The 27,726-nt window shown below is 43.4% G+C and overlaps 1 protein-coding gene across 1 annotated transcript in view; it reads right to left on the bottom strand.

The window, feature by feature from the left end:
* VWF (von Willebrand factor) overlaps positions 1 to 27,726 on the bottom strand; it is a 164,641-nt gene that overhangs the window by 16,713 nt on the left and 120,202 nt on the right. Inside the window, exons 39-47 of the mRNA XM_079975009.1 lie at positions 26,065 to 26,167; positions 25,245 to 25,319; positions 24,242 to 24,346; positions 23,412 to 23,617; positions 20,796 to 20,945; positions 11,448 to 11,558; positions 9,735 to 9,918; positions 7,989 to 8,029; positions 1,951 to 2,067 (exon numbers count right to left, since the gene is read on the bottom strand). Of these exons, the coding sequence (XP_079831135.1) occupies positions 1,951 to 2,067; positions 7,989 to 8,029; positions 9,735 to 9,918; positions 11,448 to 11,558; positions 20,796 to 20,945; positions 23,412 to 23,617; positions 24,242 to 24,346; positions 25,245 to 25,319; positions 26,065 to 26,167 (1,092 nt within the window). The remainder of the gene's footprint in view (positions 1 to 1,950; positions 2,068 to 7,988; positions 8,030 to 9,734; positions 9,919 to 11,447; positions 11,559 to 20,795; positions 20,946 to 23,411; positions 23,618 to 24,241; positions 24,347 to 25,244; positions 25,320 to 26,064; positions 26,168 to 27,726) is intronic.

Here is a 27,726-nt window from a genome sequence, read left to right as displayed (position 1 = left end):
ATTATTTAAACCCCGCGTGATGTTTGCTGGACTTCTTTGCCTTCGCGCAGCGGATCCCCCCCGCCTGCCCACCCCTTTATCTGGTGTGTGGGCCTTGCTATGGACATTGTTGGTCGCCTGTTTTGCAATGGGGGCCTGGTAGGAATTTTTCCATTTGGCAGATTGGCAGAGCCATTTGGTTTTCGCCTACCACGTAGCAATCATCACAGCTTTGTAAGATTTGGCGGTTAGGCATTGGATCAGCAATGTGTGGGGCGGAGAGGTGCGGTCATCACCTGCCCCTCTAAGCTCAAGGGTATTCTGTTAAAGGAATCAGGGGATGGCCTGGGTCTTGTCCGAAACCCCGCGGTAGGGGCTAGGGCCATACCAGGATCCCACGGGGGCTCCCTCTGGTTGTGTTTCACCCTTTTATCAGATTCCCCATGATGTGGGTGGGAGTCTGATATAGCTTGGATGATTCCAGTGCCTAAGCCAATACCACTCCCATTCTGTATTCAATAAAGTTGTGGCCAAAATTTTGCCCAATAACTTAAACTAAAATCCCGTTTCAATTGTGTTTTCATTTTTGGGGGGTGGTTGGGGGATCTTGAAGCGCAACTGTTCTGCAACAATAACCTGAGAGTCTGTCCTTAGAAGTCACACATTTGTCGTCATTTATAACAACACATACATAAATACTGCGTGCAATGTTACTTTGGGGGAGATTGGCAAAGGTCTATTTTTATTCCTTCCCCCCTCTTCCTGTCCCCCCTCAATGATTTCATCATTTGATGAGGAGGGATTGGGCTCAGAGGAAGCTTGCCTGGAGTCTAATCCCTCTTTTCAACAGCTGCTTTCAGGGATGAAGTGAATGTTAAGACCTCCCTTCATCTCCAAAGCAAGTCTTGTGGGAACAGAACTGGGCACAGAATAGGAAATCTATACTGAATGACGCTGAAGGGGTTCTGCCTTCACACAAAAACTAAATGAGCAAATCTGGATGGCAAATATTACAATAATAAGAAATATTACAATTTTTTTTTGAAATAATGGCTGTATTTCTAGCATGTAAAGACTTAAAGTGTCCAGTCCATCCAAGAACTCTTGAGAAATATAGGGGTCCCTAGAAACCTTGGCTGCTGCTGCTGCACACACACATGCAGTTTCTACCAGTATAAGCTGTGTTGTATGAACTGGTAAGTTAGCGGGAGAATTTCAGCAAGGTTCTGAGCCATACATGCTCCAGCCTAAAGTCCCCGCCAGTTTGGGATGCATCCACTATGAAAACAGTAATTTCAGGTATTTAGAAATGTTTTCTTAAGCGATTTTAAACAGATCCTTTACCTAATTGCATGTGGAAATATGCAAAATGCAACTCTAACCAAGTTCAATAAAAAATAAGGCTCACACTAAACAATATTCCGTTCTGAGCCAACCGGAGTGAGGGAACATGGAAAATTTAGGTAAGAATTGTGGCCGTGAAGAATGAAAAAGAGTCTTGAAAATTATCTGGCAGCAGCTGTCAAGTGTACAGAAAGACCCTGATCTTATTATTATTATTATTATTATTATTATTATTATTATTATTATCTTACAGGTAGCATTAGAAACATTTAAAACTTTTTGCAGACCATGTGCTTTAACTCCTACTTTTCTTTATGGCAAGGCTTAAAGGGCCTTCGGGTTCAAGTATTTATTTACTCATTTTGTAAAAGTTGTATACCACTGATTGTTATTTTTAAAAACCCTCAAAGTAGTATGGAAATCAGTGATACTGTAAGAAAAAGGATGTAGTTAATTTATATGGTCCAGCCAACTCCTGTGGCACAAAACGTATGCTGCACATTTCCATGAATTTTGGTAGAGTTTGCAACTGTGAGTGTGTGTCTTTTAACAGAGGTGTGAGAATATAGTAGCTTCGAATATATCCTAGACCTTCAATATCAGCAGGGCCATAACACACTCTCTTACCTTGGGGCAAGGTTCACAGGTGATTTTTCCACATGTCAATTTATATTTCAAAAACAGTCCCCTCTGTAGACTGCACTGACAGCTGGTGCATTGATCCAACAGCACACGTTTCCCAGGCTGAAAGATGAGAACAAAACTGCAGTTTCAACTGATCATGCTTTCTCATCAGAAACATGAAGAATGGACCATTCTTAACCAGATGAAAAATAATAATAATAAAACCGTTCAGCCTCTAAACATATAATTTCCCAAAAAAAAGATATGAAAACTTCTACTTTGCTGATAGTTCAAGCAAAAATGATAATAATATTAAGGTGTCCAGGGAATCTATTGGAAATGAACTATCAAGCAAATATCCTTCTGCCTTTCCATTCAGCTGTGGTTACAATCCATTAGGTAAAGGGTAAAGGGACCCTGACCATTAGGTCCAGTCATGGCCGACTCTGGGGTTGCGCGCTCATCTCGCTTTATTGGCCGAGGGAGCCGGCGTACAGCTTCCAGGTCATGTGGCCAGCATGACTGAGCCACTTCTGGCAAACCAGAGCAGCACACGGAAACGCCGTTTACCTTCCTGCCGGAGTGGTACCTATTTATCTACTTGCACTTTGACGTGCTTTTGAACTGCTAGGTTGGCAGGAGCAGGGACCGAGCAACAGGAGCTCACCCCGTCGCAGGGATTCCAACCGCCGACCTTCTGATCGGCAAGTCCTAGGCTCTGTGGTTTAAACCACAGCGCCACCCACGTCCCACATTACAATCCATTAGTTGACAATAAATGCAACAAAGGACACACACTCAAGGAAACGATATGCCAATTATTACCAGACAAACCTATATTAGGCTCCAGATTATCCTGATCCCCTTCATCTGAATTCACAGCCCTATGTTTAAGACAGGGTCACATACACAGGACTGATTTATTAGATTCCTACATGAAGTAGGAGAATTTAATTTTTGCATTGGCTAAAGTTGCCATAGAAAATCTAAAATTACTATATCCTAGGGTTGCTGGGAATTATATTCACAGAATTGAATCCAATGGTTCTCCATTCTTTTAGCTTGAATCATTTATTTAGAAAAAAAAGAAGTTTCTACGCTGTAACCTAGCAGAAAGGCAAAATTAAAAACCCACTAATATCCCATGTTTGGGGGAAAGCTGCCACCCAGATAAAATTATTATATAATTTCTTCAGGGATTATTCCTGGACGGTAAAAGGTAAAGGTACTCCTGGCCGTTATGTCCAGTCGTGGCCGACTGGGGTTGCGGTGCTCATCTTGCTTTACTGGCCGAGGGAGCCAGCGTTTGTCCGCAGACAGCTTCCGGCTCATGTGGCCAGCATGACCAAGCTGCTTCTGGCGAACCAGAGCAGCGCACAGAAACGCCGTTTACCTTCCTGCCGGAGCGGTACCTATTTATCTACTTGCGCTTTGACGTGCTTTCAAACTGCTAGGTTGGCAGGATCCTGGACAGTAAAGCCCCATTAACAAGGAGATTACTGGGAGCTGGCAAATGCATATTATTATTATTATTATTTAAGTTTGGGAAATACACCTATGAAATGCTGCATGAGAATCCTACAACATCTGCTAGCTCACTACTGGCCAATGCAAGCTGTAAAAGTCAATATCAAGGCAAAGAGCACCCGGGTCTTCCTTAATCACTCTGCTCAATAAAAGCCTGGGAAACCAGATGACTGTTGCAAGGCGATTCCATTTGGTAAGTCAAGCCACCTGGTTGGAAGTTTAAAGCAATTCAGAATGAACGCAGTTAAACCAAACTATGGGAGAATAAAGCTGGTAACTAGATACGAGGTGGAAATGTAAAGGGATTAAGGCAAAAACAAATGGCTCCAGTGATATAATGGCAACAGAAGACTCTGAACGTTGTTAATGGGGGCCAGTAGGGAGAGGTGAGGAAAGAAGAGAGGGGATTTTCCTTTAATGGAAAGTGAAATATGTACTTCAAGGGTGGTTAAAAATACATTTTTCAAGTCTGGGAAATGTAAGTGTGTGAGATACCAAGTCCTGCTTCCATGTTACTTCCAGCAGTACTTTATTGGATGAAGGCCAAACTCTCAGGAGAATGTCTAAATATTACAAATCACAGATTATGCATTTGGAGTTTCTTGGTTTTTTTTCATGGGAAAACAGAAACCCTGGAGGAAAGCTGGGTGGGTGTACTAAAGAAACACTGATGGGTTGAACTGAACTAGGAAGGGTGTTCTACAAAGAAAAAAACTTTTAATTAACACACTCACATACTTTAAACCGCTGAGAGTTTTTGCAGTGCTATTGTTTTTTTCTAGTTTTGTAAAGTTTTAGTTTTTTGCACTTTTGTCCTGGACATTCCAACTGGGGAACGAAGACAGGACACAACTTTTAGAACAAACAAACAAAGCTGCAATCCTATACTGCTTTATCTAGGAATACATTGCCATGAATTCGGTAGAATTTCTTCTGAGTGGACTTTCATGGGATTGCACTATAAACAGATAAATGCCCCTGAAGCAGTTATAATAATGAAGGACTAATACTGGGCCTTAGATAGAGCTAATAAGAAATATTTTAAAAATGTTTTCCTGGCATTCTCTCCCTCTCTATATCCCCCCCCCCCGCCCCGCTTCCTTTTCCTGTCTTTCTCTATCCTATCCTAATTTGCCTTTCTCTGATTCCCTCTCTGGCTCTCAGGGCAAAGCTTTTGATGCCCTAATTAGATTTGTGGGCAATTGTATTCTTACTTAAAAACTGCTGCTGGGGCTCCAGATTGGATTGAAACATAATGAAGCACCTTTTGAACAACCAAACTGCTTCTCGGGCATCTTCTCTGTAATCCTTTTGGATTTTTTTTGCTTTCAGAGTCAGCTTCCCTTTTCCACAGGCATTCCCCCCATGGAGGAAAATGCAAATGTTGCAAGGAAAGTCCCTTGGTCTCAGTTCCTTTTCATGGTAATAAAAAGGTAAAGGGACCCCTGACCATTAGGTCCAGTCGCGACCGACTCTGGGGTTGCGGCGCTCATCTTGCTTTATTGGCCGAGGGAGCCGGCGTACAGCTTCCGGGTCATGTGGCCAGCATGACAAAGCCGCTTCTGGCGAACTAGAGCAGCGCACGGAAACGCCGTTTACCTTCCTGCTTGAGTGGTACCTATTTATCTACTTGCATTTTGACGTGCTTTCGACCTGCTAGGTTGGCAGGAGCTGGGACTGAGCAACGGGAGCTCACCCCGTCACAGGGATTCGAACCGCCAACCTTCTGATCGGCAAGCCCTAGGCTCTGTGGTTTAACCCACAGCGCCACCTGCATCCCCTTCATGGTAATAGGGGTAGCGAAATCAAGCAGGGACATGTCACTCAAGTGCTTAGAAAGCCAGAGAAGAAGGAGACAATCCAGAAGAGGAGATGAGAGTTTATTCCCTGGTCAATCAAAGGGAATAACTGTATGAAAAACTCTCCAATTTACGATTCCACTTCTGGTGTGAGTAAAATGATCAAGGGTCTGGAGACAGAGGAACAATGGAGAGGGTTCAGTATGTTTAGCCTGGATAAGAGGAAATATGATAGCCATCTTTAGTTTTGTAAAGGACTGTCCCATGTAAGATGGAGCAAGTTCATTTTCTCCTGCTCCGGTGGGTAGGACTCAAATCAATGGCTTCAACTTACAAGGAAGGAGATTCCGGCTCCCAAACTATTTGAATTCTTTAACTTCCTCAGCTCATAGATATGCCTTTGTAAAGGCAAGATTCAGCACCTTCCCATCGAACGTGCTGAGAAATAGATTCTCCAATGGACAGATATCGCTCTTATGTGATTGTAATTGTGGGGCACCGGAATCGTTTCATCACATAATTTTTGACTGTCCTTTTCACTTACCGGCCAGGAGCAAGTTTCTTGCTCAATATCTTAAGGGAATTGCCGATGATACGATTGAAGCCAAACTGAGATATCTACTAATTCATGATGACCCCCTAAGATCACTCATGGTTGCCAGATTCTTGATCAGCGTCCTATCCCTAAAGAAGAGAAACGGACTCCTGTGTGGCTTGGATAATCCCTTTAAACCATGATCTATGTTTTAGGTGATATCACCATTGTTTTAAACCATGATCTATGTTTTAGGTGATATCACCATTGATATCCTTGATTAATCTATGAGCAGAGGGCGATGTATAGGTTACAAATTTATTGTAATGTATGATGGTGGTCTTTGTTTTTATTTTGCTTTGGTTCCTATTTGTCTTTTGTAAGTCTTGGCGATTTTAAATTTGGAGGTTTAAGTATATTATGTTTGTCTTTTGTAAGTCTTGGCGATTTTAAATTTGGAGGTTTAAGTATATTATGTTTGTCTTTTGTAAGTCTTGGCGATTTTAAATTTGGAGGTTTAAGTATATTATGTTGGGATGGGAAACTGTCGTGTAACGGGCCAATGGCCGTAATAAAGATCACTCCAATCCAATCAGGAAGAACTTTCTGACAAGAAGAGCTGTCTGACAGTGGAAAAGACTCCCTCAGGAAGTGGTAGACTCTCCTTCCTTGGAGGTTTTCGAAGCAGAGGTTATCTCGATTATCTGTCATGTAAACTTTAATTGAGATTCCTGCACTGTAGGGGGTTGGACTAGATGACCCTCAGGGTCCCTTCCAACTCTACAATTCTTTACGTCAGTGATTCAAGCAACCTATGAAACCTTATGGTCTCTTGATGTTTATGACTCCGCATACTATTGGCTATTTTTATCGTGATTTTGTTAAGTAGAGTTTTTGTATATTACTGAAATTGTAAGAAGCAAGAAGCAGTGTAAACATTTAATTAATAAAGTAGTAAGACCAGTTATAAGTAGAGAATTCCCCCCCCCAATCAAAACCGCTCAAATGGACTTGCGACTCCCGCTCTGGTATAAAAATATGTGGAGTTTAGCACTAGCTGGGAAAATAATGCATATATCATGTGTTGCCAAACACAGACATACAAGACTCCCTTCTCCACTGTCTTAACTGTACTCTGCTTACCTGATTTAAGTCTTTTCCAGATATGCTGTACTGCTTTTTTTGGTGGGGGGTGTAATTATACTTCCGTTATTGTTATTGTATTGCTTTGTTTTACTTACTTCAATAATTTTTAAAAGAGCGAGAAAATATACAGCATGGAAGTAAAGCACCTCCAGGCTGAATGTACTCAAAAAAACTGGTTGATGGCTCAGATCAAGGGAATGTAGAGGGAGAAGAACTATGAGGCTCATTTATACCATAAACCTATACAGGCGACTTTCCACTTACACAGGGATTATGTTCCAGGTCCCTGTGCCCATGCATGAAACACACATAAGTGGAGAGCACTGTGGCTCAGAAAGAGAGCCCAAAGATGATGTTAGGGAGGGTCTCCTCATGAGTCAGAGGTGCGACAGGGCTTTGCTCAGCTGATGCGTGGGAATGAGGCTGCTGCTGTGCTACCCCACGTGTCAGCTCTTTGGCGGGGAGGCTAAGCAGCCTCAACAAAGACCTACTGCACCTCTGGCTTGTGATGAGACCCTCCCCAGAGCCTGAACGGGGCCTTCACCTCCTCCTCAGTCTGGCCATTCCTTTTGGGTCCATCCATCCTTTCTCTTCACCCTCCAGCCCACTCCTGTTCTTATACACACCTAGGAGCAGCACATGTGTGGAGCTACTGCTACCAGTGTCTGTCCAACAAAAAGCTACTCCAAAACCAAGGAACGGGCTGCAGTTCTGATGTTCACCTGAAAACAGGATGGGACCCACTGGTGGTTCCTGTTGTGTAGATTGCATTGACCTAGATAGCCTGACCCAGTATGTTTCCTAGGTCCTTAACCCTGACACCTAGTTTTCTGTGCCAAAGAAATGTTTCAAACCGACAAAATTCATTCTTCAGAGATCTGATGTTCAGGGTTACCACCTTGTTGAGAACTAAGCCTAAGATTTGTGGTTAAAGGTTTAAAACTGACAGAGAGAAATGAGAAAATTTTCAAAACAGAGATCTCTTAACTCCCAAACTGAAGATCATTTCAAAAGTTGATTAGGTATTATCTTACCGCAAGAACGGTGCCATTCAAAACACAGCCGCTTACAGGTTCTACAAGAGAAAATGGGTGTCTATTAGCATGAGTACCTTCAATGCAACCACAGGGATTATAATAATCTATATGCAGCCATAAAATTAAAAGACGCCTGCTTCTTGGGAGAAAAGCAATGACAAACCTAGACAGCATCTTAAAAAGTAGAGACATCACCTTGCCAACAAAGGTCCGTATAGTTAAAGCTATGGTTTTCCCAGTAGTGATGTATGGAAGTGAGAGCTGGACCATAAAAAAGGCTGATCGCCGAAGAATTGATGCTTTTGGATTATGGTGCTGGAGGAGACTCTTGAGCGTCCAATGGACTGCAAGAAGATCAAACCTATCCATTCTGAAGGAAATCAGCCCTGAGTGCTCACTGGAAGGACAGATCCTGAAGCTGAGGTTCCAATACTTTGGCCACCTCATGAGAAGAGAAGACTCCTTGGAAAAGACCCTGATGTTGGGAAAGATTGAGGGCATAAGGAGAAGGGGATGACAGAGGACGAGATGGTTGGACAGTGTTCTCGAAGCGACCAGCATGAGTTTGACCAAACTGTGGGAGGCAGTGGAAGACAGGAGTGCCTGGTGTGCTCTGGTCCAGGGGGTCACGAAGAGTCGGACATGACTAAACGACTAAACAACAACAACAAATTCTGCATTTCCATGGTGTCATCTGGAGTGCACTGTCACCCATATGCAGACGGCATGCAGCCCTGTTTCTCCTGCTCATCAGGAGAAGCACATCCGTCTATGACCATTCTTGACTGCAGTGATGGACTCGATGGGGCCACACTGCCCCCTGAAGGATCAGGTTCATAGCTGGGGATACTCCTGGATCCATTGCTGTCATTGGTGGCACACATCGCTCCCATGACATAGGGTGCCTCCCGCCAGCTTTGGCGGATGCCCCAGCTCCACCCCATTGGGCTATCTGGGGGCTGGTAACCTCATGGGTAGATTACTGCATTGTGCTATACATGGGGCAAAAAACACATTTGTTCTGTATGATTCCTTCTGGGAGCAATGGAACATCAAGTCCTATTGCTCCCAGAGACTTGCTCTATCTGTGTTGAAAGTGCTGGTGGCAAGGAGTCCCAGGCACTAGCTGCTCAGGCTGTGGGTAGCTGGTTACCCTGTTTTAATTTAGCTGGTTATTACCATTTCTCAACAGTTCTTTAAAAGTGGTATACCATTTTAAAGGGGAGTGAAGAAGCAGAGGCAGCACAAAGCCCTCAGACCACCTCATAATGGAACAGGCCACATTGAGGATTCTGAAATGGACCACTGATTTCCCAAGGAAGCAGAAACTGCTATATTATTTTGCGCAGCCTGTTTTTGCTTCCAAAACTGTTAGGCAACAAAATGGTGCCGTAAAGTGCTTAGTCAGTCGTCTTCTCCTCCAAGAAAAAACATCCTGGAGCAATGAATTCCACAAGGCAATTGTGTGTCTGAAAAGAAAAGTGCAAAAAATAAAAAAATAAAAAAGCAAAAGTGAGTGGGGCCTGAGGAGGAAAGTGAGTGATCTAGAGAGGAAAAAAGCATAAATAGTGGCATCAGTATGTTCTTGATGTCACACATAAACAAAACAGAAAGCGAACTGTTGAGTTTGTAGCCCAAGTCCTACAGACCAAGCCAAATGCTTAACTTTTCGGACCACTTTTCCTCATAAGAAATACACAAGAAACTGGCGAGCCCTTTTTTGTGTGACAGACCATTCCGTACCACAGTGGCATGTAGGACAGCAGCCAGTTGTTCGACTACAGTGCAGTTCGGTTCCGAATGGGCAACTGGGTTGCTGTGCCTGAGCGCACGAGACGTTCTTTGTCTGAATAAACACCTCCTCGTTCACCCGGACACATTCTCTGACGATGCATGGATCTGAGGGAGAAGGCCACTCGGAGCCAACCTGTAAATGAAACACAGGAAAAGGACTTCTGTGGAATGAAGACTGCCTTCCTCTTTTAAAGTGGAGGGAGAAATATGTCAAGGCAGTTGCCTTCTCCCATCCAAGCAAACTCTGGCGACCGTGTCAGCCAGCCCTTAGGCCAGGCATAGGAAAACTCGGCCCTCCAGATGTTTTTGGGACTACAACTCCCATCATCCCTAGCTAACAGGACTAGTGGTCAGGGATGATGGGAGTTGTAGTCCCCAAACATCTGGAGGTCCAAGTTTGCCTATGCCTGCCTTAGGCCTTGCTGTTGCTAAATGTCAAGCAGTCATTAGAAAACAGCTACCAAGGATGCTATCAGGATGATGACACTTAATAGCATTGATCTGCCTTGTATCACCAAAGCCTGGCTGGGCAAAGGCAGAAAGAGGATTAGCTTCTCAATTATGCCCTATGTGGCTTCTCAATGGTGTGCCACCACCATGTTCTTCACTTTTTAGGAGTCCCAATTGTGTTTATATCTGGTGTTGAATATATAACCCCTATGGGACTCGCCAGCTGATACCTAGTGCTGAAGTGCCCAAGGCTTTCAGGCCTTGTCACCTGGGGACTTTGTGGGGCTATCCCAACAGATTAGACACCCAACAGTCATAGAATCATAGAATCATAGAGTTGGAAGAGACCACAAGGGCCATCGAGTCCAACCCCCTGCCAAGCAGGAAACACCATCAGAGCACTCCTGACATATGGTTGTCAAGCCTCTGCTTAAAGACCTCCAAAGAAGGAGACTCCACCACACTCCTTGGCAGCAAATTCCACTGTCAAACAGCTCTTACTGTCAGGAAGTTCTTCCTAATGTTTAGGTGGAATCTTCTTTCTTGTAGTTTGGAACCATTGCTCCGTGTCCGCTTCTCTGGAGCAGCAGAAAACAACCTTTCTCCCTCCTCTATGTGACATCCTTTTATATATTTGAACATGGCTATCATATCACCCCTTAACCTCCTCTTCTCCAGGCTAAACATGCCCAGCTCCCTTAGCCGTTCCTCATAAGGCATCCTTTCCAGGCCTTTGACCATTTTGGTTGCCCTCCTCTGGACACGTTCCAGTTTGTCAGTGTCCTTCTTGAACTGTGGTGCCCAGAACTGGACACAGTACTCCAGGTGAGGTCTGACCAGAGCAGAATACAGTGGCACTATTACTTCCCTTGATCTAGATGCTATACTCCTATTGATGCAGCCCAGAATTGCATTGGCTTTTTTAGCTGCCACGTCACACTGTTGGCTCATGTCAAGTTTGCAGTCAACCAAGACTCCTAGATCCTTTTCACATGTACTGCTCTCAAGCCAGGTGTCACCCATCTTGTATTTGTGCCTCTCATTTTTTTTGCCCAAGTGCAATACTTTACATTCTCCCTGTTAAAATTCATCTTGTTTGTTTTGTCACTATCCTTTAGTTGGTGTACTCTTGGACGAAGTCTAATTATGGTGATATATAAGTGGGGGAAGACGTCAGCTCTGCCCTTTCCACGGTCCAACCGACAGACTGACCTCATGCCAATGGACATCTTCATCTCCCGGAGACCAGTGTGATACCTCGTTGCACATCGTCTTCAGACATTTCCCACAACACACTCCTTCCTTGTTCACATACTTATATCCCTGGGGGGTGGGAATGGAATAAAAGACATTCTGATTGTACAATAGAAACAAAGGTGACTTAGAAATTAGTTTAATTCCTTTCTGGGGCGGGGGGAAGGAATTGTCAATTACAGATTGCCCTCAAACATTAACTACAGAGTTAACACATGCAACTAGAGAGATGACTAACCCTAGTTAACCATTGGCAAGCATATTTTTTTTAATTTAAGCTGTGTTTTTTATTTAAGCTATACCTGTGAGCAGATCCTTGCTCCCATTCTGCCTTGACAGCTGTACCTGACGGCGTGGTTGTGTATGCACCTAGGCAAGCGTAGGATCCCCATTCTCCCCCTCCTTCCATGTCTGTCTCCCCCCCAGCTGCAGGTCCCCTCCAGCAGATCCCATCCCCCAGAAGTGACGACGTAGAGCATGGGCAGGCAGACTAAGGCCTGGGGGCCGGATCTGGCCCAATCGCCTTCTAAATCCGGCCTGTGGATGGTCCAGAAATCAGCATGGTTTTACATGAAAAGAATGTGTGCTTTTATTTAAAATGCATCTCTGGGTTATTTCCGGGGCATAGGAATTCGCTCAATATTATTTTTTCAAAATATAGTCTGGACCACCACATGGTCTGAGGGACAGTGGACCGGCCCCCTGCTGAAAAAGTTTGCTGACCCCTGACGAAGAACCTAATAGCTCTTGCAAAGGAAGCAACCAGAGCAGTGAGCTGACCCTCCAATCACCCCTGATAAGGCTCTTCTGAAACCTCAGTAAGTACATCTAAATTGAAATAACTTGCTATATACATATTCAGCCATTTTGCCAGAGCCATCCAGATTTTTAACCCAGGTGGCGCTGTGGGTTAAACCACAGAGCCTAGGACTTGCTGATCAGAAGGTCGGCGGTTCAAATCCCCGCAACGGGGATTTCGAACCTAGCAGTTTGAAAGCATGTCAAAAAGTGCAATTAGATAAATAGGTACCACTTCGGAGGGAAGGAAAATGGCATTTCCGTGCGCTGCTCTGGTTCGCCAGAAGCGGCTTAGTCATGCAGGCCACATGACCCGGAAGCTGTACCCCGGCTCCCTCGGCCAATAAAGCGAGATGAGCATCGCAACCCCAGAGTCGGTCACGACTGGACCTAATGGTCAGGGGTCACTTTACCTTTACCTTACTTCTAGGTACCTATTCTATATCTTGGTTTCACTGTGTTTGCCATATCCTGCTACATGCCACATTCTTATTAACCATTCATTCTTTATATTATCTTCATATGGTCTACCTCAAGGATCACCTCTCCCCTTATGAACCAACCCAGACCCTGCAATCATCATCTGATCCATAGAGTGACAACACGAGAACAAGGCCTTTTCTGCAATGGCTCCCCAGCTGTGGAATGCTCTCCCAAGACAGCATCATTACATATCTTTAAGTGCCAGGCAAAAACTTTCCTCTCTAACCAGACCTTTGGCCTTTTAATCTGTGGCCTTTTAACTGTGTTTGTGGGAGGGAGTTATTAGTTTGTGATTTTTATTATGTATTTTGTGTTCTCATTTTGTATGTTTATGTTGGAAACTGCCCTGTATTCTTTGGATGGAGGGTAGTATACAAATTTAATAAGCAAAACGTTATCATCATCATCTAATAGACAGAACAGTGCCAAATCCACAGGTTATGATAAACGAAAGCTGTATGAACAAATTATTGTAAACTAAAGCGTTTAAATAGTTCTGATACTAAGGAACATAAATTAATTAAATCTAAGAGAGTTTCCAGTCCCTTTTCAAAATGATTACATGAGAACAATGTACAGAAAGTGGTAGAAAGCTTTGCATCTGCTACGGTCAAATTTGTGGTGATTCTGTCACCTCAGCTTTCTGCTAACCTGGATGTTTTCACCGTCGGAATGTCTGCTTCCCTTGTATTGTTTACCCAATTGTATTATGCTGTTGGGATTTAGAAATTTAACGAAGATTTAAAACACAAGATGTTCCTGTGATAAATATTCCTTAAGTTGGTCATATGGACAGCATGAAGATCACTATCTACGAGACTTGTGGGGGGAAATAATAATAATACTTGTCCCAGGAGGTCACGTTTTATGTAATTTTCTAGGTTTGAGCAGGTGATTTGGGAGTAATAATAAGCAGCAGCTGTGGGGAGACTTGCTCATATTCTGTTACAATAACTCTTTTGACTTGCTTTGCCAAAACAAGTACAATCCAACAGTGAGACTGAAGACGACACTTGCACTTTTCACCATGTTCTTTCTACTTGTAAAGCCAGAATTGGGGGTTGGGGGGTTGGGGAGACAATACTCATATTATGGAACAATGTGCTCAAGGAAGCCTACCAAAGTCTCACTACTTGCTAACCGCCAACTGCTGAAACTATTTTTCTTTTTCCTGGCAGTTTTTGGACATATCTGTGTTTCGAGTGTTATTATGGCTTTGTTTGAATTGCTTTTTTTAATGTCATTGCCTGCTTCTTGGGAGAAAAGCAATGACAAACCTAGACAGCATCTTAAAAAGCAGAGACATCACCTTGCCAACAAAGGCCCGTATAGTTAAAGCTATGGTTTTTCCAGTAGTGATGTATGGAAGTGAGAGCTGGACCATAAAGAAGGCTGATTGCCAAAGAATTGATGCTTTTGGATTATGGTGCTGGAGGAGACTCTTGAGAGTCCCATGGACTGCAAGAAGATCAAACCTCTCCATTCTGAAGGAAATCAGCCCTGAGTGCTCACTGGAAGGACAGATCGTGAAGCTGAGGCTCCAATACTTTGGCCACCTCATGAGAAGAGAAGACTCCCTGGAAAAGACCCTGATGTTGGGAAATGATGAAGGGCACAAGGAGAAGGGGACGACAGAGGACGAGATGGTTGGATAGTGTTCTTGAAGCTACCAACATGAGTTTGACCAAACTGTGGGAGGCAGTGGAAGACAGGAGTGCCTGGTGTGCTCTGGTCCATGGGGTCACGAAGAGTCGGACATGACTAAACGACTAAGCAACAACAACAACCTGTTCTGGTCAGACTAAGACTGAAGGAAGGATGTGGAATCTGCTGCAATGCATCTGTCCAAGGACAACCCCACAGTTTAGGAAGGTCTCTCTGGGTCAGGCAGAGGAGATGGAGCAAAGAGGAGCCACGACAAGGTAACCCTGCTCCTCTGCCCATTCTGTATTTCCTGTTGCTCCTGCCTTTATCTTATCTCCTGGGTAAAAGATAAAGGACCCCTGGACGGTTAAGTCCAGACAAAGGTGACTATGGGGTTGCGGCGCTCATCTCGCTTTCAGGCCAAGGGAGCCAGCTGGAAGCATCAGCCAATTTCCAGTCTGGGCCAGTGTTGCATGTATTCAACTGTAAATCTGTTCTGTCTCATTTTCTGAGCATTAAACACACACACGATTGCTTTTAAATTGCACACATGTTTATGCACATCCCCTGAAATTTTGTGTTTTGGATGTGTTTTATGATTGAAATATTCATCTTCACATGCTTTTCTGTGTCCTCCCCCCAAAAATGTGAAATTTTCTTCACATTTTATAAAAATCACACCAGAGAAGTATGTAGTCCAGTTATTGCCTGTCTTCTGAGCTCTGTCATGGAACTGATTTGCTTCAAAATGAAGCTGTAACAAATGCTTAATCTCTAGTTTCATCCGTTTAGGCAGTAAAAAGGTAAAGGTAAAAGACCCCTGGATGGTTAAATCCAGTCAAAGGCGACTCTGGGGTTGCGGCGCTCATTTCACTTTCAGGCCGAGGGAGCTAGCCTTTGTCCGCAGACAGCTTTCCAGGCCATGTGGCCAGAAGGACTGAACTGCTTCTGGTGCAACGGGACACTGTGATGGAAACCAGAGTGCACGGAAACGCCGTTTACCCTCCCGCCGGAGCGGTACCTAGTTATCTACTTGCACTTTAATGTGCTTTCGAACTACTAGGTTGGCAGGAGCTGGGACCAAGCAATGGGAGCTCACTCCGTCGTGGGGATTCGAACTGCCAACCTTCTGATCGGCAAGTCCTAGGCTCTGTGGTTTAACCCACAGCCCCACCTGCGTCCATGGGCTAAGCACACACTAATTTACCCCAAGACTTATAACAGATTAGCAGGAAAGGGGGAAATCTGGGAGGAAGAATACTAGTATGTCTGTTTGAAAGGAAGGTGATATAAAATAAAGCTCTACATCTACTAACCTTCGTCTGAATCTACATTCTTTCTTATAAGGCAACTGAATGCAACCATTCAGTCTCCATTTCCCCTCTATAATATGGGATAATAAAACTGGCCTATCTTACACAGTTGTAATGATTACAAAGCAAATGTATGCAAACTGCTTTGAGTACTTCTAATGTGATAAATGAATAATACTAAGTCTTCAAAATATAAGGTGACTTGGTATTTCATGTATTAATGCCTTCAATCCTGGCATTGCCTTTCTTTTTAACTTGTTAAATATTTTATTTAAAAATTAAATGTGCTATTTTTAAAAAAATGCTAGCATTCCTTTAAATAAAGGCCCTTTTGATCTTTAGTGCATTTAATGGTAAGTCCTTTTACACTCATGTTGAACATCTGGGGGAAGTTTGTGACTTCAAATAAAACTATCAAACTGAAATATTAGTGATTAAACTCATAGATTTCATGGTCAACCTCTATTACACTAACAATGCATCACGTGAAGCAAATATTCTAGTTTTCCTATGTCACACACTGGTCCAAAGGGTTGAGAAATATTTAACTGTCAATTTACATATGATTCAATGTGTGTATGATTAAAGTGTTTATTTCTGAAAATCAGAATAGGAATAGGGCAATTATTCTGCTTTAAAAGTGGTTATATATAATTAATGCAATTTCCAGGAAGAAAGAATCAAGAAAGCATATAAAGAAATAAATGCTTTGTTATTTTGTTTCTGCATGGAGGGTTTCAAAGTTGTCACCCACTTTATATGATTGCTGTGTTTTAAGATGTGAACACAAATCATGCTTACGAATCTCCAGAAGGCATTTTGGTCCAGGCAATTCTCCACCTGGTGGCTATCTTAGCAATAGCAGCAGGCTAGATAGAGAAGATTTATGTGGCGTCTTTGTTGGTTTATGGACCACCCAGCCCACAACACAGCACTCTTTGCAAAGGAAAGGGAGAATGAAGCTATCATTGCTTCCTTGCTCAAAGTCCATTTCACAAGGCTGCATTAGCAATCTGATATGTGTTACAGAAGGCTGATTTGCCTCTAAAGCTAAATGTTGGTTTAAACATGGGGTCACCAACCTGATGGCTACAGATGCAAAGCACCCCTGGCAGAGGCACCAGACTCTGAGCTTCCTTTAAAAAGGGGACAAAGGCTAAGTCTCTAATTATGAAAGAAAATGTGCAGGTATGCTTCTAGGCCAGGCATAGGCAAACTCAGCCCTCCAGATGTTTTGGGACTACAACTCCCATCATCCCTAGCTAACAGGACCAGTGGTCAGGGATGATGGCAATTGTAGTCCCAAAACATCTGGCAGGCCAAGTTTGCCTATGCCTGCCCTAGAAGTTCTTTTCTGAAAATACTTCTACACAGTAAGTGTTTCATGCAAGCCAGCCTGGAATGTATGGAGGTACATGCTAACCTCATCAGCCACACAGATTAGGAGTTGTTCCTTTGTATTTTGTGAAGGAATCAGAAGACTGCTTGACCCTGAATTCACTGCTCATCGTACCCAACAATCAACACTTCAGCATAATTAGCATATAATTAGTGCAGAGCCAACTTGTGAGATAGATTGGGGGGGGGGGGTGTTCCATGTATCAGGATGTTGGAGGGACCAGGAACATGGCAGCAGCATGGCTTCCATCACTGGTGCCTCTTCCTCCATCACCTGCCGCCACCACCAGCCAGAGATTGCTTCCTCCTCCTTCCAGGGGTGTAGGAAGGGGGGCGGTGGGAGCGGGTTGCCCCAGGTGCCCTCACTGAGGGGGGTGGCATTCGGTGCGCCACCCGCCCACAACTCCCAAGCCTACCCCGAGCCGTCGGGGTAAGGGGAGGAGCTGCGTCGCTTTGCCGGTGGAATTCCCCCCTTCCCCCTTCATTTTGACAGCTTGGGGGAGGCTTAGGAGTCGTGGCTCGCTCCGCCCCTGGCTGCAGTGCACGTGCACTGCTCCGGGTGCCAGAGCGGCTAGCCCAGGCCTGGGAGGGCACCCTCCACATCACGCCCCCCTCGGGAGCGCGCCCGCCCTGGGAAGCGCAGACATATACTCTGCCGCTGCCTCCTTCCCCTCCACGGCTGGAGCAAGAGGAGATGGAGGCAGGCACTGAAGTCCAGCTGTGCTCGGCTTCATGCTGGCCCCAGGTTTTTTAAAAAAATATATTGGGGTGGTGGTGCGTGAAACAGAAAAGAGGGAGATAGGATTCTATGCTGCCACTCATTCTGAGAGCAGCTTCTGAATCAGTCTTTTGCCAAGGCTTTCATTCTATAAAGTGTTGACCCTAATTCGAACCTATGGCTTAGGGAAGGGGAAGTCAACATTGTGTCCTCCATGCCGTGTAGGGTTATTACTCTCATAAGCCCCAAGCAGTGTGTCCAAAGATCCAGGATGCCAAGCTGCAGGCCCAACAATATCCAGAGGAGGCCATCTTGGCTACCCCTGGCTGAGGGTATATACAGAAAATATTATTTGATCTCGCCTTTGAAAAAGACAACCCTGTATTTCATTAAAGCAAGGGAGGTAAAGGTAAAGGGACCCCTAATGAGTTAAGTCCAGTTGTGGACGACTCTGGGGTTGCGGCGCTCATCTCACTTTATTGGCTGAGGGAGCCAGCGTTTGTCCGCAGACAGTTTTTCCAGGTCATGTGGCCAGCATGACTAAGCCGCTTCTGGTGAAACCAGAGCAGCGCACGGAAACACCATTTACCTTCCTGCCAGAGCGGTACCTGTTTATCTACTTGCGCTTTGATGTGCTTTCGAACTGCTAGGTTGGCAGGAGCTGGGACCGAACAACAGGAGCTCACTCCGTTGCAGAGATTCGAACTGCCAACCGTTTGATTGGCAAGCCCAAGCAGCACAGTGGTTTAACCCTCAGCGCCACCTGCTTTAGCAAAAACTGAAAGGCTTTAGCAAAAACTGAAAATCTTATCTAGGTTTAAATCATCAGATAAAACATTTTAGTACTCCTCAGCAAAGAAACATTCTGAATTTAATGTTTTAGAAGTAGATGGTGGGTTTGGTTTAGAGCAGAAAAACATCCCTCCTGCAACAAATAATTTTTACACTGTCCCTTGGACTTCCCAGCTAAAAGTTATAATGTCCATGATCCAAAAGAGCACACAGGAACCATCTGTGAACACACCTGGACTTTTTGGACTTTTTTCCCCTCTGAGTTTCCGCCACAGAACTTTTCCTGCTGCATTTTAAGCACCCTGGAGTTTAAAAATCTGTTTTGGGGATTGGAATGAAAATGGTTTTTAAACTGACAATAGGGAGTGTGGATAGCTCATAATCATTTGTGGAAATGTTTTTTTGTCTTTTTTTATAAGTGGCTCCCTAGCAAAAGTGCCCCCAGCAAACCTGCTCTTTAAAGTAAAGGGAGTTTAAAATGAGATTTGGCAGCACCTCAAGTTTTTGAAAATCCAGCAAACATGTTACCAGCTCTGCTCATGTGCACAAGAAGAGTGCAGTGCTAGCCTGTTATTAAATTCTGTTGGCTGCATACTAGATTGTCTGCAAAGGAGTTTTCTTGGTGTCAGTTCTTAACTTTTTTACTACCTGCCACAACCCACACACAGCCAGGGAATCTGGAGCGTGAAAACAACTGTAACTGGCAACCGGCCTCGCAGAAAACAACAGAAGCCAGAGTTAAAATTGCTTTATTAATATTAGTCAAGCAATAGGTGTCAGATTTTATAACCTGGCTAGGAACATTTAATACAACACTGGTTTGCGATGTATTAATGAATTTGTTTTATTACACAACTGAGAGAATGTGCAGGTCTAGGTCTTCTTCTACATTATGGTCTGGAGGGGAATGAAACCATGGAAAAAGTTTTAGGTTAAGAGGAGACTGAGAAGGAACATTTCCCACGCCCAGTTGCGCCAGAGCTAGCACAGGTCCCCACGCGATATATGTTCAGTGTCCTACATTGTGTGCCATGAACAATGAGGCCTCACTCCAGGGAGCAGAAGGAAGGCAAACCATACCAAATATGGTTTTAAAAGCCTCAGATCCACTTTTAGAAGTTACCTTTTGATGACCTTTTGTGCTTTTTGCTATTACATGAGAAAAATTATGTCCCGTTGCATGTTTCCTTGTTTGTGTCGACAGCCAGGAAATTAAGAGCCAAGTGTGTGGTTCAGCTCTGAATGCCTTTTTATGTTTGGTATGCTTACAGCTACACAAGTGAAATTATTACTGTACTGCACAAGTCTTCACACTGAATATTTTAGCGGTTTTTCAAAAATATTTTATATATTTGGTATTTTTTATATTTTGTTAGATTATTTTGAACTTGAGGTTTTGTAGCACCAAGCGGCTAATTGCAAATTTTGAAGATGGGCGGATGACTTAATTCTGAGAAACCCATGCTGTATCTTAGTAATCACAGCATCCTTTTCTAAGTGCTCACATTATCTGTTCTAGGACCTTGCCTCGTATCGATGTCAAGCTCACCGGTCGGTAGTTATGAAATGAAACTAAACTACTTTGTTACCAAAGAACAACAAATATAAAGTGTTAGGTATGCAAATCAGCCAACCATTCCATTTAGAGTAGAAGCTGCAGTGGGAAAGGGAAAGAAGTTCAGCAATGAGCGAATCTGCCCGTTTTCTGTTTCTCTCGGTTTCTCATTTTTCCAATCTTAAATTCACTTCTTCACATTTCCACATCAGTTTGAGAATCATGAAAACCACCAGCATTTTAATGCTAATTTCTCCTAACATAGGCATGCTTGTTTACAAAGTTCTGCAAGAAATTTTCTATAATATTGTGCATTTTTAATTTTGCTTTCACTTATATGTGCATTTTATGGTACTTTACCATAGTATATTGGAGAAATGTGAACTTCAAAGAAGTTCTCATATTGTTTCCAAATGTGCAAATTGGGTCTGAATCAAATTTCTTTCCCGTCCCTACAGAAGACTAACATGGCCATGGGAGGAAGGGTGCTTTCTAAGAACAGCCTTGCCGCCTTTAGGCCATCTGCTTCGCAGCAGTTATGCAAGGGTGCAATTTCCCCATTACACAGAACTCTATTCTAATGAAGATCTTGAAGTTTTACATACCGGTGGGCAAATCTTATTGCACTCCTTCTCAAGGCATTCTGTAATTCGAAGCCCGGTGACAGCATCTTCCATATCTGTGCAAGAACATTCCTTGCAGCCTTCCTCCCAAATCTTCCCAATAGGATAGACAACATTTTGATGGACGCAAACCTGCCAATAATTAAAACATGACACTTACTTCACACAAAACTGCACACCAAGTGTTCTCATAGGATTTTGCTGTGTTGCAAGGAAAGCAAGAATTCCTTTGTGTGTTCAGACCTTTAAACCTCCCACTTAAATAAATTCAGACAAGACTCAAATTTTGGTTTGGTTTTTGGCAGAATTTAGGCCACAACTTTATTGATTACAGAAAAGTGAGTGGTTGCATAGGCTCTGATTCGACTAGCTCCCTGCACTGTTGCAGGTAGCGCTGACCCAGGGCACCAGCATAGGTCAGCCAAGGGTGAACACCTGGATAAGCGGAAAGCCGGGAACAGGCTAATTCCGCCACCCAAGGGTCCCCCTGGACTCAGACACGGGCTCAACCCCCTCTCAGGGGTTGACCAAACCAATGAGTCCCTGGATTCCTTTAACAGAATACCCTTCACATAGGGATGGTGAGAGTGTTCTCCCATCCCTATCACCTGAACTAGAGCCTATCCGCAACCTAACAAGTTGTGAAGATTTGCTATGTGGCAGGCGAAACCCAAATGGCAACAGCCAATCAGCCAAGTGGGGAAAATTCCTGCCATGCCCCTGTCCCAACGACAGACGACACACAACAGCATAGCAAGGTCAATTACAAAATACCCTAAAATTAGGGAGAGGTGGGCAGGTGTTCCGATGCATGAGCCAAAAGAGGAAGCTCTGGGTCGCGTGGATAGGTATATATAGGTCCCTTGATCTGTTTAGGCTGTGTCCCATTGGCCTGATTAAACCCAGCCTCAAGGGACCTACCAATTGGGTGTTGTGGCTATCCAATCGTACCCACCCACAACACAGGGTTTGGTTGCCAGGTCTCACCGCAACATGTGCCCTTATTAAGGGAGGACCTGATTTATCAGGTGGACAAGCTTTCTTGTATGACAACAGGCATATCAGTTTGTTCACTGTTGCTAACATCCCTCACAATGTGCAGTTGTGGAAGCTTTGAGTTTGTTTTCAGGGCACACTCTCAGTTTAATCCTCCTTATGCTGATGCAGATACCGTGGGTCCCAGCAACTGTTTTATATATTTGCAAAACATTTTAGCAAACTTAAACCACTTCAGCAAGAAGCTTGCACAACTAATCTGGTCCCCCAAAACACCACATTTTTTTTTCCTGATATGGGGCATGAGATAGAGAAATGCACTGGAAAGTGTGGAATGACACTTGCTTTCATGAAATGTCATCTAATCTCCCTGCAAACAAATCAGAATGAATGCCCAATAAACGGATTGTCTGGAAGTGCTTACAATCTGCTATCAGTTTTATTAAATAATTCTGATTTCAGTACATCTTGCTGTGTGGTGTAGTGGTTAAGAGCGGTAGTCTTGTAATCTGGGGAACCGGGTTCGAGTCTCCGCTCCTCCACATGCAGCTGCTGGGTGACCTTGGGCCAGTCACACTTCTGTGAAGTCTCTCAGCCCCACTCACCCCACAGAGTGTTTGTTGTGGGGGAGGAAGGGAAAGGAGAATGTTAGCCGCTTTGAGACTCCTTAAAGGGAGTGAAAGGCAGGATATCAAATCCAAACTCTTCTTCTTCTCTTCTTCTTGTATTTTTTTGTTTTTTGTTTTGCATTTATTGTGTGTTATGTATTTTAGCAACCCCCCAGAGCAGTTTTGAATTCTTTTACAAAGAAACTTAGGATAGGATTCGAAAGCAAACATTGACATTTAGCATGCCAGAGTTTGCCTTCCATAACAACCAGTGCCGGATTTACTTATAAGCTAAACAAGCTATAGCTTAGGGCCCCAGTCTCTTTGGGGGCCCCCCAAAAATGAAAGAGAAAAAAACCCCTGGATGTACATTCCCAAAATATAAGATAAAAAACAAATAAAATAAAACCTACATACAGCAACAGTGTTTTGTGTTGTGTAGGCTCCTATGGTGTGAGTAATGGGCCCCACCTGCTAGCCTGCTCCCTAAAATACCACTTTGAAAAAATACATATTTGGTTATGTGCAAGTGGCTTTAGATACCTATTAGGTCCATAAATTACCATATAGCATACATTCAACACAAAAACAGCGACAATTTGTTGTTGACAAAGGACAGCTGGACATATAAAGGGCCCCATTACCTTCAGTAGCTTAGGGCCTCACCAAACCTAAATCCGGCCCTGATAACAACCATCTCCTTTTGATGTTATCCTCGTATTCTGATGGAGCCCTATGCATTACACCCCTATTGCAAAATGATACAATGTTCAGATAACAGCTGGATTTGGGTTGGATACACCAGAGCTGGCGGAAGATGGTAGAGGGAGGCGCAATTCCAGCCCCTGACTTGCACAAACTCTGCAAAGGTAGCATCTTGATGGGAATAAAGGAAATGGTCTGGGTGAGATGGGCAGGAATAGCCCATGCATGGTGCGAGCCTTGTCAACAAAGTCATTCTTCATGGGCAGGGAGGACAATTCATTATTTTTACCTTGTCGGGGTTGCAGGTGGTAGTTGTGCAGCCACAGTCGTTAGTGAGAGTTGTTGATAAGTATCCAGCAGGGCAGGCCACTGTTGAATTGACACAGTCACAAGTACACTGAAATTCATCACAGCACTGAGTCTTCTTAATAGTAAGCTTCCGGTGAGGTGGGCAGGGAGCAATTGGCTGTGGGTCGCAATCCTCTTTTTTGCACACTAGGAAACAAAAAATCCAGAAACAAACAAGGCTATGCAACAAGCAAGCTGTTATGTACTGAAGTTCTCACACTGGGCCAGCAGGGGGATACTGTAGATAGTTATGCAAATGAAGGATCGAAAGTGACGTTCAGTGATTGGATAGTTTTAGAAAGTTGCTACAGTAACGTTGTACTGGTGCTCTATATAAGCAGGCTGACTGAGCCCTCCAGCTCAGTTCTGTTCTGGCCTCTGAATAAACAAGAGCTGTTTGAAGAATCGCTGTGTCGTCTGATATGTTCATCCACAACTTAACACAAGCTGCAAAAGGAGCATTTGCTTTTCTTTTTTTTAAAAGAACAGTATTTGTATGTTGCCCAAAAGCTAATGTTCTCAGGGCAGTGAATACAATGTGAAAACAGTAATTAATTTATTAAGAAACAAGCAAAATCAAATAATTGCATTTTTTTTAAAAAAAGACCCACCACCAGCAATCAAGATAAACACCACAAAAATAAATCGAGTACATGGAGCTCACAGAGCACATCTCATATGCTCATTCATACACATAAACACACAAACATGCACCAGAAAGAATTGCATAAGTAAGTAAAACCAGTATTTGATGTTTCAAAGGAATTTTACCACATGCATAATCTGGCCTGCATTTTCCAGGATTTGTCTGCAAAAGCTGGAGACCATCTTCACAATGAGGTACAGCTGGCATTTTGCAACTGACCAGGTCGCAGACTAAAAACAGAAAACAGAAAATGGAAGGAATCAAGCGTTATGCATTTTCAGAGCCAGCCCAATCCCCACACAGTTTGGATAACCCTGATGTTCCCTAGATCCCCAGCTGGGGTCTGGGAGGGATAAATGCTCAATACCTAAGCCAAGGTCTCCCTACATCTGAGAATTTAATAAAGTTGTGGCCAATTTTAATCCCACAACACGTTGTCATGAGTCATTATTCCTCCCGGGGGTTGCCTGGGTTGGGGGGAGGGGTCTCCGCCTGGCCACACAATTTTCCTATTTGTACCCTACATATCTTACTGGGTTGCCCTAGTACTCCAGGCAGCTTGCAACATATAGAAAAACACAATAAACATTCGGAAAAAGCCTTCCCTACACAGGATTGTCTTCAGGTGGCTTGGGGGTTGGATAACTCCATACCCTCCCACATTTCTCCAATGAAAATAAGGAAAAGCGGGAAATTCCAGTGTTATGTACTGAGTTGAATAGGATCCAAATGCAGCAGTCTGATTGGTCCAAGAACAATAGGATCCAAAATGCAGCAGTCTGATTGGTCCTAGAACAATGCAGCAGTATGATTGGTCCACAGGAGCCACCCAATCCAGCTTCAGGAGGAAGTGAATCCATAACCTGATTGGCCTACAGGAGAATCCAGGAATTAGCCAATCATGTGCGGCCCATTGTGTAAATAATGTATATAAAGCAAATATTTTGGGGAAACTTTCATTCCTCACTACTATGAGCTGAATAAAGAGCATGAAATCCACACTTGACTCCGAGTATATTTCATCCAGGATCAAATCAGAAAGCGGGACGGCTTCTTTAAATAAAGGCCGTTCCTGGAAAATAGGGACACTTGGAGGGTCTGTGCATACAACCTCCCCCAGAGACTCACCGCATTCGTAGAACGGGCAGCACTGCTCAGAATCCCTTCGTAATCTTGGAATTTCACAAGAACCACAAGCAGGAGCTATAACAAGAGGGAAACAATAACCCACGTCCATTAATACTCAAAGCAAGAACAGCCAAACTTTCCCTCAAGGGCCACTCTCCTGGAGGCCAGAATTGTGGTATATTTCTCATAGATGGCCAGGCCCTATATATATTTTAAAAACTGGCCCTGGCTAGTAGTGAGGGCTTCACAGATGAAATCAATGACCTGGCACCTGAGGCAAATCACAAGATGGAACCTCCCTCCCCATAGGGGAAGAAAAAGTGAGTGAAGATCTACATCAGGATCTGCTGCCCCTGTGGATCTGCTGCTTGAGGTAGTCACCTCACCTTGCCTCCTGAGTGGACCGGCCACGGGTATAGGAAGAGGTAGGAATTAATGAAGCTCCTGAAAAGTCTCTTCCTGTGGCTCTGTGCCTTGCTATTGCCTTTCCACACTGTGCAAGAGCAATTAGCCCTGCTCAGGCTTTTAACTGAACACAAGTGGACTTAAAACAGAGGATAGGGAGGGATGGGCATGCAAGCTCCATCCATCCCAACATCCCAAAGGGGCGTATGGGCTCATTTTCACATCTTCATGTGTTTAACACAAAGGTCTGCACACATGTTTTAAGTGTGTTTTACAGGATGCACGTAGAAGGCAGGGCCATGGGGTGGAAGTACAGGTAATGTCGGACCGACAGCTTAATCCATGAAATAGCAGGGAAGTTTTAGATGGTAAAGGAAGTGTTGTCTTTTTTGAAGGGTGGGAATTCTTGACTTACGCTGGGGGGTTGGACAAGGCTGAATGGCACAGCTGATGGTCCTATTTTCTAGACACATGCAGATCTTGCAGGGTTCATTGGAAGGAATCCATGTTTCCAAGTGCTATATGTTTGAAGAAGAGAAATTGTCTGATTATTTGTTATGCAATCTGGTTGTGGGGGGGGGGGGAGAGTGGAAGAGAAGAGAGAGAGAGAGCTACCCAGAAAATAAAGCAAAACAGAATACTACATATGGTATTGCTTTGCTTTGTTAGAATAATTACAAGAAACCAGAGATGTTGCCCAATTTAACATTAGGGCGAATACATTTAGCAAAAGATGAAAAGAATGAATCAGATCTCTGCAATGCCCTTTTCCTGACTTTATGAGCACAATTATAAAATACTAGAGGAAATACTAGGCATTCTGGGGTTCTATAAGTTGAAGAACACATACCAAACATTGGCTGAGTAAGCCAAGTAAAGCTGGACCTTATAAAGTTTCACTAAATGAAATGTTTCAAATTAATCCTATTTTAGGCTGAGAATGTTCCAGATTTCTCGCTACAGCATATGACTATAGTCCTTTTCTATTGGATTTAGGCTGCTAGTAAACAGACCTTGGATCACACATCAAAAAAACCTCAGAGACATTGCTAAAAGACAATAAGTAAATTGGTAGCTGACGAGCAATTGACAGGTGTTCTGCACATGAAGGGAAATGAGGGGAAATACTTAAAAGACTAGTCCTAGGATTTCAGCCAACACATCAGTACATTACCCATGATCGGTGGATCTACATACACACAGAACATGCAGAAATTCATATTAAAGTTAGACAGAGGCAGGAATGGGATGTAAAGGAGGAAAGCGAAGTCCCTGGGGTCACCCAGCAATGGTAGGTTCACCACTCAAAAAGACCTACTTCTTCACACAATGCATAATTAACATTAACAGCCACAAGATGCAGCGACTATCACCATTTCTGAGGGCTATAAAATGGATTTAATAAATTATCACAGAGGATAAGGCTGTGTATATACTATACCTTATTTTTTTTTTAAAAAAATAATATTTATTCAAATTTTTCAACAAGAAAAAAGGTTACAGAAATAATGAAAGAAAGAATACAGAAGATGCATAACCAAAAAGGAAAAAATAGTAAAGAAAAATAAAAACCGTTAAAAATGAATCCCTCTTTCTCTTATCTTACCACTCATTTACTTATTTTCATGACTTCCTCACACCTCCCTTTTTTGTATTCCATTTAATAATTAGTTCAGCGAATCCATACCCTCTTTGTTTACCCTTAATTTCTTATCTTCACATATAAAAACTTCAAATTTTCATCTAGTATCAATCCATTTTTACATATTCCTTTTGCCTTATTGCTAAAACCACTTCCTTTCATTCCCACATCATTAACATTTGATAATTTTGCAGTGTTTCTGTAAATAGTCTTTAAATTTCTTCCAATCTTCTTCCACCAACTCTTCTCCTATACTATACCTTTAAAGCGCACCTGAAACACGTTCTTCCTCTTGAAGGGTCCTGGGCTCTGTAGTTTAACCCTCACAAAGTTATGGTTCCCAGCAACCCTTAACCAACTACAGTGCCCAGAATTTTCTGAGGGAAAGAACGTGCTTTGACTGAGCTTTAAGTGAATACACAGCATTGGAAAACC

Source organism: Podarcis cretensis, assembly GCF_951804945.1.
Source record: "Podarcis cretensis genome assembly, chromosome: 5".
Taxonomy (NCBI): Eukaryota; Metazoa; Chordata; class Lepidosauria; order Squamata; family Lacertidae; genus Podarcis; species Podarcis cretensis.
Note: the sequence above shows the minus strand (reverse complement) of the source record. Positions and strands in the feature narration are given on the sequence as shown.